We start from the raw sequence: 17,715 nt of genomic DNA, 5'->3' as shown, positions 1-17,715 counted from the left end.
TGTGGCTTTGCTGTAGCACTTCAATTGTGGATAATGATCCTACTGCCTTCCATTTGTGAGCCAAATGGAACAATGGACAAACAACAATTTATGTTATTTTCTGTCAACAACATCCAAAGTTATGGGACCGTTGATTTAAGTCCTTGGGTTTTCTTGTCCTTCGTATTACGAAGAGCCACATTTTTCAAAATCCATTGATCACAGAGACAGAAAGTGAGGTGAAATCTGAACAGGGGCACAGTTGAAATCCATATGAAATCCAAAGTTGAATAAAAAATATTTTTGTCTGGTGTTACACTTATGAAATGCCCTTGTTCCGACTTCTAAACAAATTCAATTTAAGAACAAACATACAGAAACATTAACATTGGATTAACAAGGTCTAGTGAATGAAAGGACATTACCTCGGTACCTGGTAATGTTTTATTATTGTATATTGGTTTTTATGATGTTTGAAATGTTTTTAGTTTTTAATGCCTTTTGTATTGTACTAGCTGTGCCTGGCCACGCGTTGCTATGGCGAAGTCTGGTGGTATGGGAAATAAAGTATTGAGGAATTGGTGGTAGTTAAGGTAAAGGGTAAAGGTGTGGAGTCCAGATAATCCAGTTAAAGCAGATAATATAAGATTATAAATGGGTTATATAGCTGTGTGGAAGGGTCTTGAGTCTACACTGCCATCTAATCCAGTTAAAATCTGATAATTTGTATTTTATAGGCAGTGTGGAAGAGGCCTAAGTGAGGCCTAACTCTGCCTGTCCCCTGGGTGAGTGGGTTGCTAGGAGACCAAGTGGGCGGAGCCTAGCCTTCTAACTGGCAGCAATTGGATAAAAACAGTTATTCCTCTCCCTCTAATTAGGACTTTATTTTTCTTTTCTTTTTGTTGTATCAACCTAGAGGCGTGGATGATGGGTTGTGTTGTCAATTTTCGAGGTTGTGGGGTGTTTAGTTTTGTTGTTTTGGCGGTCGCCAGGATTCCATCACTCTTTTATATATATAGATTGTTGATGTGATGGCACTATGTTGCCAATTTGTAAGCCGTCCTGAGTCTCCCCAGGAAATAAATAAATAAATAAACAAACAAACAATCTTCTTCGTAACTTGGGACATGCCTAATAAAATTTGGTTATATAAAGCACATTAGGTTGTACAATTAAGTTTTTTTTGTTTTTAAATGAAACCACAATTCTGATTTCCTCCTTCCTGCAGGGAGCTGAAGAAATCGACTGGCGACTGGTTCTATGACCAACGACTGAATCGTTTTTCTACCAAGATGGGCAGCGACATCATTCGGATGTCTCTCCGACGCAAACCACTAGGTAGGGTGAATCTGCTGTGGCTGTTGGTCCTCATACCTTTGACAACACATGGCATGAAAGTGTTCTGACGTTACAAGATATATTAATTTTTACAGTTTATCCTCCAGCTTCCTGCCAGCAAAGCCCAGCAAAATTAAAATTAAAAACTTGAAGAATATAAAGGCAAGAGCATACAAATGAATTAAAACCACTGTTAACAATGTGTGGTGTTTAAGACACAGTTAACGCTGAGCTTTCTTTTTGTTTCAGCCAACAAAAGGGAGACAGCTGGGCAAACTCTCCTCCAGAAGGCCCAGAGTGACCCCAAAGGCAGCCCCAAAGTAGGGCAGAAGAGCCCCCAGCAGCCGCGCAAGGAACCCAGGTGATGCTTTGCCCATGGCAGGGTCTTTGGGCTTTAAAATGTTTCAGTTTTTATCTTTAACTTACAATGTTTGACAGTCTTTTCAAAACTGTATTGTTTTGTACAGCTCTCTTTAATAACAGTCTGCGTCCAAAGAAGCCCAAGCCTCAACTGTCTTCTAACTTCTAACACTGGCTTCTGTACTCAAAACAGACTCAAGCCTCAACTGACTTCTAACTTCTAACACTGGCTTCTGTACTCAAAACAAAATCAAGCCTCAACTGTCTTCTAACTTCTAACACTGGCTTCTGTACTCAAAATAGACTCAAGCCTCAATTGTCTTCTAACTTCTAACACTGGCTTCTGCACTCAAAATAGACTCAAGCCTCAACTGACTTCTAACTTCTAACACTGGCTTCTGTACTCAAAACAAAATCAAGCCTCAACTGTCTTCTAACTTCTAACACTGTCTTCTGCACTCAAAATAGACTCAAGCCTCAACTGTCTTCTAACTTCTAACACTGGCTTCTGTACTCAAAATAGACTCAAGCCTCAACTTGACTCCTAACACTAGCTTCTGTATTCAAAACAGATTCAAGCCTCAACTGTATTCTAACTACTAACACTGGCTTCTGTACTCAAAACAGACTCAAGACTCAACTGTCTGGCTTCTGTACTCAAAACAGACTCAAGCCTCAACTGTCTGGCTTCTGTACTCAAAACAGACTCAAGCCTCAACTGTCACTCCTTTTAAAACTGCATTCTAAACTGTAACTGAACCAGTCACATGATCTGCAGCCCCTCCTACTGCCCCAAATACATAGAGCTAAGAAAGTTGCAAACCAAAAAGGACCGTCTGAGGATCTACTTCACTCTCCATGATTGTAGGGCTTGGTGCTGGCAGCCTTTCCCTTTTTTGTGCTTATCTTTTCTGGGCTCTTTTCTTCTAGCTTGGCCCCAGAACATTTGGAGGTACGGGACGCAAAGAGCGACACTGAATCTACTGAGAACATGAGCTTGGATGGCTACCGCCCGGTCTCTACTTCTACAGCTGCCAGGTTAGATGTTCCAGCCTTGATGGCAAAGAGAAGGAGCCAAATTTGCAGCCTTTGGAGCATCTGTCCTCAGGAAAGTATAGAACTGCAGCTCCCAGGTCATTCACCATTGGCGATGCTTGTGACAGCTGATGGGACTTGCTCTCCACAGTTGCATCCTTGTTTCAGAACTTTGAAGGTGGAAGACCCTAAGGCAATGACAGCATTCCAAATCTGTTGGGTTCAGTTGAGAGAGAGCCAAGGGAATAAATGACAGTTGCTTAAGGGCAGAGAAAGAAAGAGACATCTCTTTCATGTTCACATTTATAACTCGAGGGACTTTATTCAGTCCAAAGTGCTGCGGCTTATAAGGTGCTGCTTTCTCCACCTGTATCTGGATCGACTTTTATAGTTCGTAGTTAGTTCCCTACTATTTGAAGAACTGTATCTTTCCATATTCATTTTGTAAGCTTCCTTGAATCCCAATCTGGGAGAAAGTCAGGAAAGAATTGAGAGATAGATGAATGCGTTGGACCATTAACTCTCGAGCAGGGGTCCCCAAACTAAGGCCCGCCTCCTCCCTCACCTGGTGCGTGCCTTCCAAATCTTTGCTTGTTTATAATGGTATTTTAATTATTATTTAATTAAGTATTAAGGGTTGCTTTGCCAGTGCTTTTGGTGCACAAAGGCAAAAAGGGGGTTGGACTAAATGGCCTAAGAAGTCTTTTCCAATCCTCTTTATTATTATTATTATTATTATTATTATTATTGACACAAAGACACAGTATAACACAGCAAATGAGATATATATATATGCTGGATTTCGTATCACAAAATCACAAGTTGAATGCTTTCCCAGCATTTAGGACTGTGTGATGTATGATGATGATGATGATTAACAACATTGAGGCTGCGTGGCCATCTGTCAGGGGTGTTTTGCTTGTGCTTTTTAGTGCACAAAGGCAGAAGGGGGTTGCACTAAATGCCTCAAGAGGTCTCTTCTAACCCTCTTTATTATTATTATTATGATTATGATTAACATTGAGGCTGTATTTGTTCCCATTTGGTTTTTTGGAAGTGTTTAGGAAGAACCTGAAAACTTGACTCTTCACACAGGCTTTTGAATAAGTACCGCCCACTTGAATCTTAAATTCTTGTACTAACAGTTACATTTGATCGGTTGCATCTGCATGGTTAATTTTTTGATATAGCCTCAGGGGTCAGCTCACATTTTTGGGTTCTCCCCTGTGATCTTATAGCACTTTTAACTTCTTCCATGTTTACAAGTCTCCAGGCCCGGCCCAACACGGCACGCTGGCCACGCCCCCGCGTTGGGCGCCACCTTCCCAGGGGCGCTATTGAACCCCTGGGAGGCGGGGCCACACCTGGCGGAGGCGGGGCCATGTGACATGGAGGCGCGGCCAGCTCTGGCCCCGCCTCCCGCGGGGCGCGCCCTGGTGCAGCCAGGCCAGGGCGCACCCCGCGGGAGGCGGGACCGGCCACGCCTCCCATGGCGCGCGCCCGCTGCAGCGGGAGTCCTTTCAGGCTGCGGCCTGGAAGAAATCCTGCTGCAGCTTGGCTGCGCCAGGGCGCACCCCGCGGGAGGCAGGACCAGCCATGCCTCCCACGGCGCGCGCCCACTGCAGCAGGAGTCCTTTCAGGCTGCGGCCTGGAAGAACTCCTGCCGCAGCTTGGCTGCGCCAGGGCGCGCCCGCAGGAGGCGGGGCCACGTTTGGCCCCGCCTCCCGTGCCGCGCACCCTGGCCCCGCCTCCCATGCCGCCCGCGCCGCGGGAGGCGTGGCCGCCCGGCGTTGGAGGCGGGGTTAGGGCGCAGGGGGCGGGGCCAGTCCTGGCCACGCCTCCTGCGGCGCAGGGGAGGGGGCGCAAAAAAAAAGTTGCGTACCCCTTCGAATTTCCTCAGGCCGGTCCTGCAAGTCTCACTTAGTGCACTTTTGACCAGCCCATCCTTATGTTTTATTGCTGCATTTTAACTTTGTCTTATTAATGGTTGTGATTTTATCGCATGTCTTTAATTTTCATTTGCGCGTTTTCGGTATTTGAGGTTATTGTATGTTCGTTTTGTATTTGTAAGCCGCCCCGAGTCCCTGCAGGGAGATGGAGGCGGGGTATAAGAATAAAATTATTATTATTATTATTATTATTTACTTCAAAATAAGATATGTGCAGTCAGCATAGGAATTTGTTTATAGTTTTTTTTTTCAACTATAGTCCGGCCCTCCAACGGTCTGAGGGACCGTGAACTGGCCCCCTGTTTAAAATGTTTGGGGACCCCTGCTCTAGGGCATACCTTGGTGAAGCTACTCTTTAGATTGTGATGCCAGAAATTCCCCAACTTTCATGGTCAGTGACCCTAACATCTAGGACAGTGGTTCTCAACCTGTGTTTTGTCCTTCAAGTCCCAGAAATCCTAATAGCTGGTAACTGGCTGGGATTTCTGGGAGTTGTTGGCCAAAACATCTGGGGATCCAGAGGTTGAGAACCACTGATCTAAGCGATCCTGACAGCTTTACTTTTCTATGTTAGTTTACAGAGTTCTAATCTGGGGAAATGGGATGCTGAATTGGATTGACCTTTTGGTGTGATTTCCACCAACTCCAGTTTTCTATCTTTGTAGCCCTCGCCAAGAGCGGAGGAAGGCAGCCAGCCCTTCTGTGTCCAATGCGTCCAGCCTGACCCTCCCGGTCCGCTTCAGAGAGACCTCCCTCTCAGCTTCTGACAACGTAAGTGAGCACTTCTCTTTCTCTAAGGCAGTGGTTCTTGACCAGGAACCACTCTCTAACATTAGTACCCAAAGGGTTACGAATAAGTTTTTGGTCAACGTTAGATTCGGTTTGTTTATTTGGGGTGCTGATTCAGAAAATTGCATTGGATACACCACAGGAACCCCGGTGGCGAAGTGTGTTACAGCACTGAGCTGCTGAACTTGCAGACCGAAAGGTCCCAGGTTCAAACCCCGGGAGCAGCATGAGCGGCCGCTGTTAAGTTCCAGCTTCTGCCAACCTAGCAGTTCGAAAACATGCCAATGTGAGTAGATGAATAGGTACCACTCCGGCGGGAAGGTAACGGCGCTCCATGCAGTCATGCCCATTTGCCACATGACCTTGGAGGTGTCTACGGACAACACCGGCTCTTCGGCTTAGAAATGGAGATGAGCACCAACCCCCAGAGTCAGACATGACTGGACTTAACGTCAGGGGAAACCTTTACCTTTACCTTTAGACCACATCAGCTTTAGTTTCTGATACAGAACATCTGCCATCCAGTAGTTGCCATCTGCTTGCCCACAGAAAACCATATCTAATAATCGAGAGCTGATGTGGTCTGAATCAGCACCCCAAATAACCCCAGACAAAGGCTTAAAAACGGAGACACCAAGGTGCCCCTGCTTCCAGGTGCCACACAGAACGGCTCCTCTCGGGGAGGGAGGGAGGAGGAGAAGCAGCAGTCAGGAGGCTTGTGGTCGCACCTTTTGTGGGTAGTCAGTCCTCCCAACAACCTAGTTGTTTTGGCATTATAAGAGGGTTTCACAAGACCAGTTGCTCTTGTTGCAACGGTGTAGTAACGACGAAACTGCAGACCATATTTTAGTTCTTGGGGACCATTGGTGGTCCACGGACCACAGAATGGGAACCACTGCTCTAAGGTTTGCGTGGATAACATATACCGTACCGAGAATAAGCCGACCTGAATATAAGTCGAGGCATCTAATTTTACCACAAAAAAAATTGGGAAAACATTGACTCCAGTATAAGCCAAAGGTGGTAAATTTCAGAAATGAAAATAGATACCAATAAAATTACATTAATTGAGTCATCAGTAGTTTAAATGTTTTTTAATCTTTACCTCAATCTGTAATTTAAGATATGACTGTTCAACTCTGATTAAATCATTATTTTCATCTTCTTCAATGTAAATGTGCTTATGTATCTTTTTAATAATAATAGAGTAAAATAATACATGTAATAATAATACAGTAGAATCTCACTTATCCAACATAAACGGACCGGCAGAATGTTGGATAACCGAATATGTTGGATAATAAGGAGGGATAAAGGAAAAGCCTATTAAACATCAAATTAGGTTATGATTTTACAAATTAAGCACCAAAACATCATGTTATACAACAAATTTGACAGAAAAAGTAGTTCAATACGCAGTAATGCTATGTAGTAATTACTGTATTTACGAATTTAGCACCAAAATATCACGATGTATTGAAAACATTGACTACAAAAATGCGTTGGACAATCCAGAACGTTGGCTAAGCGAGTGTTGGATAAGTGAGACTCTACTGTAATAAATACAGGAAAATAATACATGTAATAATAAATAGAGTAAAATAATAAATGCAATAATAATAATAATAATATCAGAGTGAAATAATAAATGTAATAATAATAATAATATCAGAGTGAAATAATAAATGTAATAATAATAATAATAATAATAATAATAATAATAATAATAATAATAAGCCGGCATTTGGAAACAATAGACATTGACAAAATCACGATCTGCCAACTGCAAAAGGCCACCCTACTGGGATCTGCACGCATCATCCGAAAATACATCACACAGTCCTAGACACTTGGGAAGTGTTTGACTTGTGGTTTTGTGATACAAAATCCAGCATATCTATCTTGTTTGCTGTGTCATAATAAAATAATAATAATAATACAAAATAAATGTCATAGTAGCAATAATAATAGAGAAAAATAATAAATGTACCATATATTCTCGAGTATAAGCTGACCCAAATCTAAGCCAACCTGGACCCTCACCCGAGTATAAGCCGAGGGGGGCTTTTTCAATCCTAAAAAAAGGGCTGAAAAACTAGGCTTATACTCAAGTATATACAGTACTTATTTTCTTACATACTGATGTCCTCGACTGAGGTGTAAATCAGTTTATCACATCAAAGCAGATTTATAAATGATCTCAGTGAGAAAAAGTCACAGACAGAGAAACAGATTCACTGAAGATTTACAGGCAAAAAAAGTCCGTAGAACAGGGAAAGCTTGCATCCCCTCCCTATGTGATAAATGTGGATTCACTTGCTATTTTAGCCTGTAGTCTTTTGCTGGGGTTGTGAGTGTTGTTGCTGTTTTGGACATTGTTATAAGTGACATTGGCTAATTTGTTCATAGGAAGCACGTTTGGGCAGTCAAAGTGCAGCTTCGGCTGATGAGAACGAAACCTTATTCAAGAAGAATCCCCGGAGGACTCAGAGACCATCGGGTAAGTTTCAGCCAGAGCAAAACTTGGAAAAATTAGGTTTTGCGGGATGATGACTTCAGGGATCTGCATGTATAGCTACTGACAATGCTGTTTACAGGATTCTGGGAATAGCGATGCTCCAAGATAACATTTGCAAGCTCTAAGGGATAAGGTAGTGTTGCATTTGAGATGTCGAGTTTTAGACTAGAGAGAACTGGGTTCAGATCCTGGCTCAGCTTTGGTGGTGTTAGGTTACCTGCTTCTTTTGCTCCTATCCTGTCTTACAGGAGTGTTATAAGTCTAAACATATAATATTGATAATAATGTTATGATGTAATACAATGTAATAACAATAAATACAATAATAATAATAAGGTAAAGGTTTCCCCTGACGTTAAGTCTAGTTATGTCTGACTCTGGGGGTTGGTGCTCATCTCCATTTCTAAGCCGAAGAGCTGGCGTTGTCCGTAGACACCTCCAAGGTCGTGTGGCCACTGGCATGACTGCATGGAGTGCTGTTACCTTTCCGCCGAAGCGGTACCTATTGATCTACTCACATTTACATGTTTTCGAACTGCTAGGTTGGCAGGAGCTGGGGCTAACAGCGGGCGCTCAAGCTGCTCCCGGGATTTGAACCTGGGACCTTTCGGTCTGCAAGTTCAGCAGCTCAGCGCTTTAACGCACTTCGCCACCGGGGCTTAATAATACACTCAATAATAATAATAATAATAATAATACAGTATGATAATTGTATATTTATATTACATGTAATATTACTAATAATAATAATAATAATAATAACAGGCCCGGGCTGTGGCGCAGGCTGGAAAGCAAGCCAGCTGCAACCAGCTGCAATGAATCACTCTGACCAGGAGGTCATGAGTTCGAGGCCCGCTCAGAGCCTATGTTTGTCTTGTCTTTGTTCTATGTTAAAAGGCATTGAATGTTTGCCTATATGTGTAATGTGATCCGCCCTGAGTCCCCTTCGGGGTGAGAAGGGCGGAATATAAATGCTGCAAATAAATAAATAAATAAAGAATATTGCAATATAGTCGTATAGTACAATATAATAATCTATATATATAAAAGAGTGATGGCATCAGGGCAGCGGACAAAACAACAAAACTACAGGCCCCCCAACCTTGAAATTTGACAACACAACCCATCATCCATGGCTCTAGGTTGATACAACAAAAAGAAAAGAAAAATAAAGTCCTAATTAGAGGGAGAGGAATAATTGTTTTTATCCAATTGCTGCCAGTTACAAGGCTAAGTTCCACCCACTTGGTCTCCTAGCAACCTACTCAGCCCAGGGGACAGGCACAAGAGTTTGGAGAGACCCTTAAGGGCCATCCAGCCCAACCCTTTCTACTATGCAGCAGGACACAATCCAAGCATTCACAACACATGGACAACGTATAAATACTATACAATACTACACAGGGACATAGACCCCCTCCACCCTCACCACTTTCACAGTACACAAACAACCAAATGCATACTAAACATAAGGACAACCATACAACAGATATTCAATACCACCACTACCTCAACAATTTCTCACCAACACCACCAGACAATGCCACAGCAACGCGTGGCCGGGCACAGCTAGTATATATATATAATGCTTATATAGTGCTTATATTGTGCTATACTAATAATATAATATAATGTATGTATATATAACTTGTAAGCCACCCTGAGTCCCCTTTGGGGTGAGAAGGGCAGGATATAAATGTTGCTAATAAATAAATATAAATAAATAAATAAATAAATAAATAAATAGTAAACAGTGTGCAATGGGAGCATTTCGGAGACTTGTGGGTTCTGTGGCACAGACTGAACTGGAGAGAGAATTGGTCCACCTGTCCCAATACTCCTTTGCATTTTTTCCCAGCTCTGATGACCAGGATTCATTTGACTTGGCTGTCAAATGGAAAGGAAAAGAAGCCTGTAGAGATGCAACTGAACTCTTTTCCTGCAAGTCCCTTGGAGATGCCCCTGTTTGGGATGTCATCTGGGTGCGGGAGAATCTGGCCATACATTGAAGGCATAGATCTGAGTGTTAGCTGAGGTTATTTTTTGTTCATTGGAAGCAATGGTCCTCTGATTTCCGCTCCAATCTTTGTTCCAGAGTACACCAAATCCGTGATTGACCTGCGACCGGAGGAGTCCCTTAATGGAAGTGGAACCCTAGGGGACAGGAGCAAGTCGGTTCCAGGCCTCAATATGGTGAGCCTCTTACCCTTTCAAAAAATTGACACCTACATGGAAAATTGTGCCTCCAGGGAAATTATTCCGGTCTAAAATAAGGCACATCTCCCATAATCTATTTAGGGCAAGTAAAAAAATATATTTCTAAGGGAAATGACTTGCTGAGTCCTAGGATTATCCCAAGGCCTTTCCCACGCTCTACACTTAAGTTTTTTTAAGTATCAGGAGCGACTTGAGAAACTTCAGGTCTCTTCTGGTGTAAGAGAATTGACCGTCTGCAAGGAAGTTGCCCAGGGGATGCCTGGATGTTTTACCATCCTGTTGGGGGCTTCTCTCATGTCCCTGCATAAGCTGGAGCTGACAGATGGGAGCTCACCCTTCTCCCTGGATTCGAACCACTGACATTTCAGTCAACAGTTCTGCCAGCACAAGGGTTTAACCCAGTGGTTCCCAAACTTATTTGGCCTACCGCCCCCTTTCCAGAAAAAAAATATTACGCAGTGCCCCCTGGAAAGATATATGTATTACTAGCTGTGCCTGGCCACGCGTTGCTGTGGCGAAGTATGGTGGTATGGGAAATAAAGTATCTTACATTAACTGCTTAGAACTGGATTGTATGAGGCCCCTTCTACGCAGCTGTATAAAATGCACACTGAAGTGGATTATATGGCAGTGTGGACTCAAGATAATCTAGTGCAAAGCAGATAATATAAGATTATAAATGGGTTATATAGCTGTGTGGAAGGGCCTTGAGTCTGCACTGCCATATAATCCAGTTAAAATCAGATAATCTGTATTTTATAGGCAGTGGGGAAGAGGCCTAAGTGAGGCCTAACTCTGCCTGTCCCCTGGGCTGAGTGGGTTGCTAGGAGACCAAGTGGTCGGAGCATAGCCTTCTAACTGGCAGCAATTCGCTAAAAACAATTATTCCTCTCCCTCTAATTAGGACTTTATTTTTCTTTTCTTTTTGTTGTATGAACGTAGAGGCATGGATGAGGGGTTGTGCTGCCAAGTTTAGTGTTTTTGGGATGTGTAGTTTTGTTGTTTTGTCCTAGGCCGAAATTTCATTACCCTTTTATATATATATAGACTAGCTTTGCCCGGCCACGCGTTGCTGTGGCTTATGGGAATCCTTTGTTGGCCAGGTGGAATAGCAGTCAATAGCCTTGCAGTCTCAAAGCCTGGCCGTTTTCTGGAGTAGCTGGAGCTTTTTGTTGTATGAATGTAGAAGCATGGATGAGGGGTTGTGCTGCCAAGTTTAGTGTTTCTGGGATGTGTAGTTTTGTTGTTTTGTCCTAGGCCGAAATTTCATTACCCTTTTATATATATAGATGTTTCTACCTTTTTCGTAAAATATAGTAAAGAAAGGTGTAAATTAGAAACCTTGATAATATGAAACTATTTTTTGAACTCAGAATAGAAAGGTAATACAAAAAAAGTTAAAACATTCAAATGCACCTGTGGCCATCACCGCCCCCCCGGATCGCTTCAATGCCCACCAGGGGGCAGTAGTGCCCACTTTGGGAACCACTGGTTTAACCCATTGCGCCACCAGAGGCACCCTACACTTCAATGGCCAATGGAGGCGGGATACAAAAATATAGTTGTTGTTGTTGTTATTATGGCATGCTATAGCACGCTTCTATGTGCCTTTTCTCAGGAGGAAGAAGAGGAGGATGAAGACATTGATAGCCTGGTGGAGATCCACCGGAGGAGGACGGCCAGAAGCAGCATGCGCAGTGGCACATCCTCGGTGAGTGGTGGTCTTGATACCCATTGCCTTTGACTCAGCAGAAAAATATCAATTTCAGTGGGGAGGATGGGTGATGCCGAACATGGGTGGTTTATGGGGTTCACTGTGACTGATACCCTTAAGTTTACCAGTGGTATGAAGAGTAAACATACACTAGTGATTATGAACAAAAATGCCCAAGTATGTACTTAGCCAAGAAGGCTGTGCTCATAACCAGAACTAAGTCAACAAGCCCTTTTATATGAAAACTTACTCCTCCTTTCCAACTACAGTAGAGTCTCACTTATCCAACACTCGCTTATCCAACGTTCTGGATTATCCAACGCATTTTTGTAGTCAATGTTTTCAATATATCATGATATTTTGGTGCTAAATTCATAAATACAGTAATTACTACATAGCATTACTGCGTATTGAACTACTTTTTCTGCCAAATTTGTTGTCTAACATGATGTTTTGGTGCTTCATTTGTAAAATCATAACCTAATTTGATGTTTAATAGGCTTTTCCTTAATGCCTCCTTATTATCCAACATATTCACTTATCCAACACTCTGCTGGCCCATTTATGTTGGATAAGTGAGACTCTACTGTAGTTTCTTTCTCAGCAATCTGTTTTGCAGGAGAGGACTTTGTATTGAGTTGTTCCGAGGGTTAGATAATTGGGATTCTGAAGTTCTTGAGAATCACTAAAAGTACACAGAAATCTATGAATACACATAGAGATAAAGTTGTCCTATTACTAGCTACCGTGTTTCCCCGAAAATAAGAGAGTGTCTTATATTAATTTTTGCTCCCAAAGATGTGCAAGGTCTTATTTTCCAGGGGATGTCTTATTTTTCCATGAAGAAGAATTCACATTTATTGTTGAACAAAAAAATGAACATTTATTATATACTGTACAGTAGTTGTCATCACAAAACAGCATAATGTGGGCCCGGGCTGTGGCGCAGGCTGGTGAGCAGCCAGCTGCAATACATCACTCTGACCAAGAGGTCATGAGTTCGAGGCCAGCCCGTGTCGGGGTGAGCACCTGACAATTAAAAATAAAAAATAGCCCCTGCTCGTTGCTGACCTAGCAACCTGAAAGATAGTTGCATCTATCAAGTAGGAAATTAAGGTACCACTTATAAAGTGGGGAGGCTAATTTAACCAATTTACGACTCCATAAAAAATCATCCAGCCAACGTTGGAATGACAGTGGATGATGAAGCAGCTGCTCCCCCTATGGCCGGAATCGAACATTCCCTCAGGAGACGGTTAAATTGCCTCTGCGTCTGTCTCTGTTCTATGTGTATATAGGCAATGAATGTTTGCCTTATATGTATACAATGTGATCCACCCTGAGTCCCCTTCGGGGTGAGAAGGGCGGAATATAAATACTGCAAATAAATAAATAAATAACCAGACAAACTGTGAATCTCTGATCAAAGGATTCCTCCAGGCAGGAAGAAACCAGGACACGTAGCTGGCAAGGCCATTAATACTAATCAAGGTGATTAATTACAACATTCACCCTGGCCTCCAACAGACAAGAGTTCTTTCCCCCACCCTGGACCTTCCACGGATATATAAACCTTCCTTGTTTAGTTTTTCCCCCCAATATTTTTTCACAAACTCTGAGGATGCCTGCCATACCGTGTTTCCCCGAAAATAAGACAGTGTCTTATATTAATTTTTGCTCCCAAAGATGCGCTAGGTCATATTTTCAGGTGAAGTCTTATTTTTCCATGAAGAAGAATTAACATTTATTGTTGAACAAAAAAATGAACATTTATTATATACTGTACAGTACGGTAGTTGTCATCACAAACCAGCATAACCAGTCAAACTGTGAATCCTATCACAAATTTCTTGTTACTACCAATATTTCCATGTACAACACTCAATGGTACATACATTTACCGATCCTGCATGCTCTGGTGTTCTGTTTGGCGGACATGCTTCCAAACAAAAACTTTTCTAGGTTTTACTTTCGGGGGAGGCCTTATATTTAGCAATTCAGCAAAACCTCTACTAGGTCTTATTTTCTGGGGATGTCTTATTTTAGGGGAAACAGGGTAATATAAGCTCCAGGAGATTCTACTAGGAATGCATGAAAGAACCCTCAGAAGGTTCAGAGGAAACATGATAGCCATGTACAAATACGTGAGGGGAAGTCATAGGGAGGAGGGAGGGAGCTTGTTTTCTGCTGCCCTGCAGACTAGGACACGGAACAATGGCTTCAAACTACAGGAAAGGAGATTCCACCTGAACATCAGGAAGAACTTCCTCACTGTGAGAGCTGTTCGGCAGTGGAACTCTCTCCCCTGGGGCCGTGGTGGAGGCTCCTTCCTTGGAGGCTTTTAAGCAGAGGCTGGATGGCCATCTGTCGGGGGTGCTTTGAATGCGATTTCCTGCTTCTTAGCAGGGGGTTGGACTGGATGGCCCATGAGGTCTCTTCCAACTCTACTATTCTATGATTCTATGATTCTAAGTAACCTGAAGAAGGGATATTTATCCAGAAACAAGGATCACAAAATACCCGGGAACCCTTGTTGTTTGACACTCGTTTATGTTTTACATTCCTTTATACGCATCTCTGAGACATTAATTTATATGGGACAATGTTGAATTTATCCAAAGTGTGAACCACAATTTATAGAAGAAATTATCAGTTGTTTTATTTTATTGACCATGCCTTCCTAGAAAAGTTTTTGTTTGGAAGCATGTCCGCCAAACAGAACACCAGAGCATGCAGGATCGGTAAATGTATGTACCATAGAGTGTTGTACATGGAAATATTGGTAGTAACAAGAAATTCTTGATAGGATTCACAGTTTGTCTGGTTATTTATTTATTTATTTGCAGTATTTATATTCCGCCCTTCTCACCCCGAAGGGGACTCAGGGTGGATCACATTGTATACATATAAGGCAAACATTCATTGCCTATATACACATAGAACAGAGACAGAGACAGACGCAGAGGCAATTTAACCGTCTCCTGAGGGGATGTTCGATTCCGGCCATAGGGGGAGCAGCTGCTTCATCATCCACTGTGATGGCACTTCCTCATTCCAACGTTGGCTGGATGATTTTTGTGGGACAATACTGCGTGGGACAATATCTGCGTGGGGCAATACTGAAATTCAAAGTATTGAACTCAGCCATTGAATATACCCTGTTTCCCTGAAAATAAGACATCCCCAGAAAGTAAGACCTAGTAGAGGTTTTGCTGAATTGCTAAATATAAGGCCTCCCCCGAAAGTAAGACCTAGTAAAGTTTTTGTTTGGAAACATGCAGGATTGGTAAATGTACATACCATAGATTGTTGTACATGGAAATAAAGGTAGTAACAAGAAATAATAATAATAATAATAATAATAATAATAATAATAATAATATGATAATAACTTTATTCTTGTATCCCACCTCCATCTCCCAGAAGGGACTCAGGGCAGCTTACACAGGGACAAGCCCAACAACAACATAAATTTACATACAAACAGAAATTTAAAACAGTAATTTTAAAACAGTATAGCAATAAAATATAATATAGAAATTCTTGAAAGGATTCACAGTTTGGTTACGCTGGTTTGTGATGACCACTACTGTACAGTAGATAATACATTTTCATTTTTTTAAAATTCAGCCATAAATGTGAATTCTTCTTTGTGGAAAAATAAGACATCCCCTTAAAATAAGACCTAGCACATCTTTGGGAGCAAAAATTAATATAAGACACTGTCCTATTTTCGGGGAAACAGGGTACTTATCTGTTACTGTGGAAAAACATACAAGCATGAATATAATGTTTGATGTGATGTTGTAAACAGTCTTCATTTGTTCATTTTGCATGCGCCTGGAATGATTATATTTAGTTTGTTACCATCGTTCTATTCTGTATATTAGCTAGTAATAGGACAACTTTATCTCTACATGAAGTTCTTGAGAACACATTTTGTTTCTGGAAAAGCAGGCTGGAGTAGAAAGTAAATGAAATAGATCCAAGATGACTTGAGTACACATTAGACAAGAAAGATCTTCTCTATGTAGGGAACCTATGTTTCTCCAGGTGGTGGATTGCAGCTCCCATGTTTCCTCGTTGCTGGCTAAGCCTGAAGGTAGTTGCAGTCTTAGATATTACTAGCTGTGCCCAGCCACGCGTTGCTGTGGCAAAGTGGTGGTGGTATTGGTTAAAAATTATTGTGGAATTTTTATTTGTATTTTTTAAATTAATTTTGTTGTAACTTATCTTTTTTATTTATTATATTTTATTATTTTTGCTGTATTATTTTTTAGTTATTTTGTTATTATAGTATTTTATTGTATTAATTTTTTAGTGTTTTTTATTATTTTTATTGTATTATTTGTATTTTTTTTAATTCTTTTATTAACACTGGGCTGAGTGGGTTGCTTAGGAGACCAAGTGGGCGGAGCTTAGCCTTCTAACTGGCAGCAATTGGATAAAAACAATTATTCCTCTCCCTCTAATTAGGACTTTATTTTTCTTTTCTTTTTGTTGTCGGAACCTAGGGGCAAGGATGGTGGGTTGTGTTGCTAAATTTCTAGGTTCTGGGGCTTGTACTTTTGTTGTTTAGTGGGAGGGACGGACACCATTACTCTTTTATATATATAGATAATGGATGTTTTTCCTCTTTGCAGCAAGTGATGTATGTAATTCTTTTTTGTTTTCCATTTCCTCAGAGCACTTTGGGAAGCATGGTCAGTCTTTATAGCGAGGCGGGTGATTTTGGCAATGTCTGCGTCACAGGGGAGATTGCCTTCAGCTTGAACTATGAGGAGAAGACCCAGACCTTGTTCATCCACGTGAAGGACTGCCGCCGCTTGGCATATGCCGACGAAGCCAAGAAACGCTCCAACCCGTGAGTGCCTGCTAGGCAGCATATAATTCATTGTCACCCAGTGCAAGGGAAGACAAGAGGCTTGGCAGATTAATTTTTTTACCCTGCAAGTATAGATTTGCCATCTGTTCAAGTCCATATCCAGTTTGGGCTTGTTCCTTAAATATCTTTCGACATGATGGCTGAATTGACATGCTTTTCTCTTTCTCCTTCTGATTGCAAACTTGCTGGAAATGCTAGTTTTTGAATTTGGGGAGTTTTACTGTAAAAGGAGCCCTAGGTGGCACAGCGGATTAAACCACTGAGCTCCTGAACTTGTGGACCGAAAGGTCAGCAGTTCAAACCCAGGGAGCAGAATGAGCTCCCGCTGTTAGCCCCAGCTTCTGCCAACCTAGCAGTTCGAAAACATGCCAATGTGAGTAGATCAGTAGGTACTGCTCAAGCGGGAAGGTAACGGTGCTCCATTCAGTCATGCCGGCCACATGACCTTGGAGGTGTCTATGGACAATGCCGGCTCTTCGGCTTAGAAATGGAGATGAGCACCAACCCCCAGAGTCGGACTGTCATGAAGACTTTTAAAACAAAAGTTAAAATATCCTGCTCAGACTGAACAGAATATCCCACTTCTGACACCAAAAATGTTATGAATAACTTTTCAATAACCTTAAAGCATAGGTTCTTTTTATTGCAATTTCAGTCTGAGAGGTATAGCAGAACAAAGAACAACATTTAGACATACAAACATACAGATTCTATGCAACTACATTGGATTCACAAACAACCTACAGTTACATTGGCTAAGAAACAAACAAGGGGGGGGGGTTACATTTTCATTCTTCATTCACACACAACATGCATCCATCTTCATGCACACAAATATTACCATATTCTTTCTCCCTTCTTGGAGAAGCACCTGCTTAGGCCAGACCCAGCTTCCACTGTTGCCTGCCAAGACATAATTCCAAAACGCCAA

At 41.9% G+C, this 17,715-nt stretch overlaps 1 protein-coding gene across 3 annotated transcripts in view; it reads left to right on the top strand.

The window, feature by feature from the left end:
- sytl4 (synaptotagmin like 4) overlaps nucleotides 1–17,715 on the top strand; it is a 47,842-nt gene that overhangs the window by 14,051 nt on the left and 16,076 nt on the right. For 2 of the 3 annotated variants that reach the window (XM_062964084.1, XM_062964082.1), the window contains exons 4-11: nucleotides 1,208–1,317; nucleotides 1,561–1,678; nucleotides 2,608–2,715; nucleotides 5,327–5,432; nucleotides 7,860–7,950; nucleotides 10,064–10,161; nucleotides 11,804–11,896; nucleotides 16,585–16,763. In XM_062964084.1, the coding sequence (XP_062820154.1) occupies nucleotides 1,208–1,317; nucleotides 1,561–1,678; nucleotides 2,608–2,715; nucleotides 5,327–5,432; nucleotides 7,860–7,950; nucleotides 10,064–10,161; nucleotides 11,804–11,896; nucleotides 16,585–16,763 (903 nt within the window). The remainder of the gene's footprint in view (nucleotides 1–1,207; nucleotides 1,318–1,560; nucleotides 1,679–2,607; nucleotides 2,716–5,326; nucleotides 5,433–7,859; nucleotides 7,951–10,063; nucleotides 10,162–11,803; nucleotides 11,897–16,584; nucleotides 16,764–17,715) is intronic. The other variant, XM_062964083.1, reaches the window with a different exon arrangement.

This window comes from Anolis carolinensis, unplaced genomic scaffold (genome assembly GCF_035594765.1).
Source record: "Anolis carolinensis isolate JA03-04 unplaced genomic scaffold, rAnoCar3.1.pri scaffold_12, whole genome shotgun sequence".
NCBI classification, from domain to species: domain Eukaryota; kingdom Metazoa; phylum Chordata; class Lepidosauria; order Squamata; family Dactyloidae; genus Anolis; species Anolis carolinensis.
This window is presented reverse-complemented; position numbering and strand designations above follow the sequence as displayed.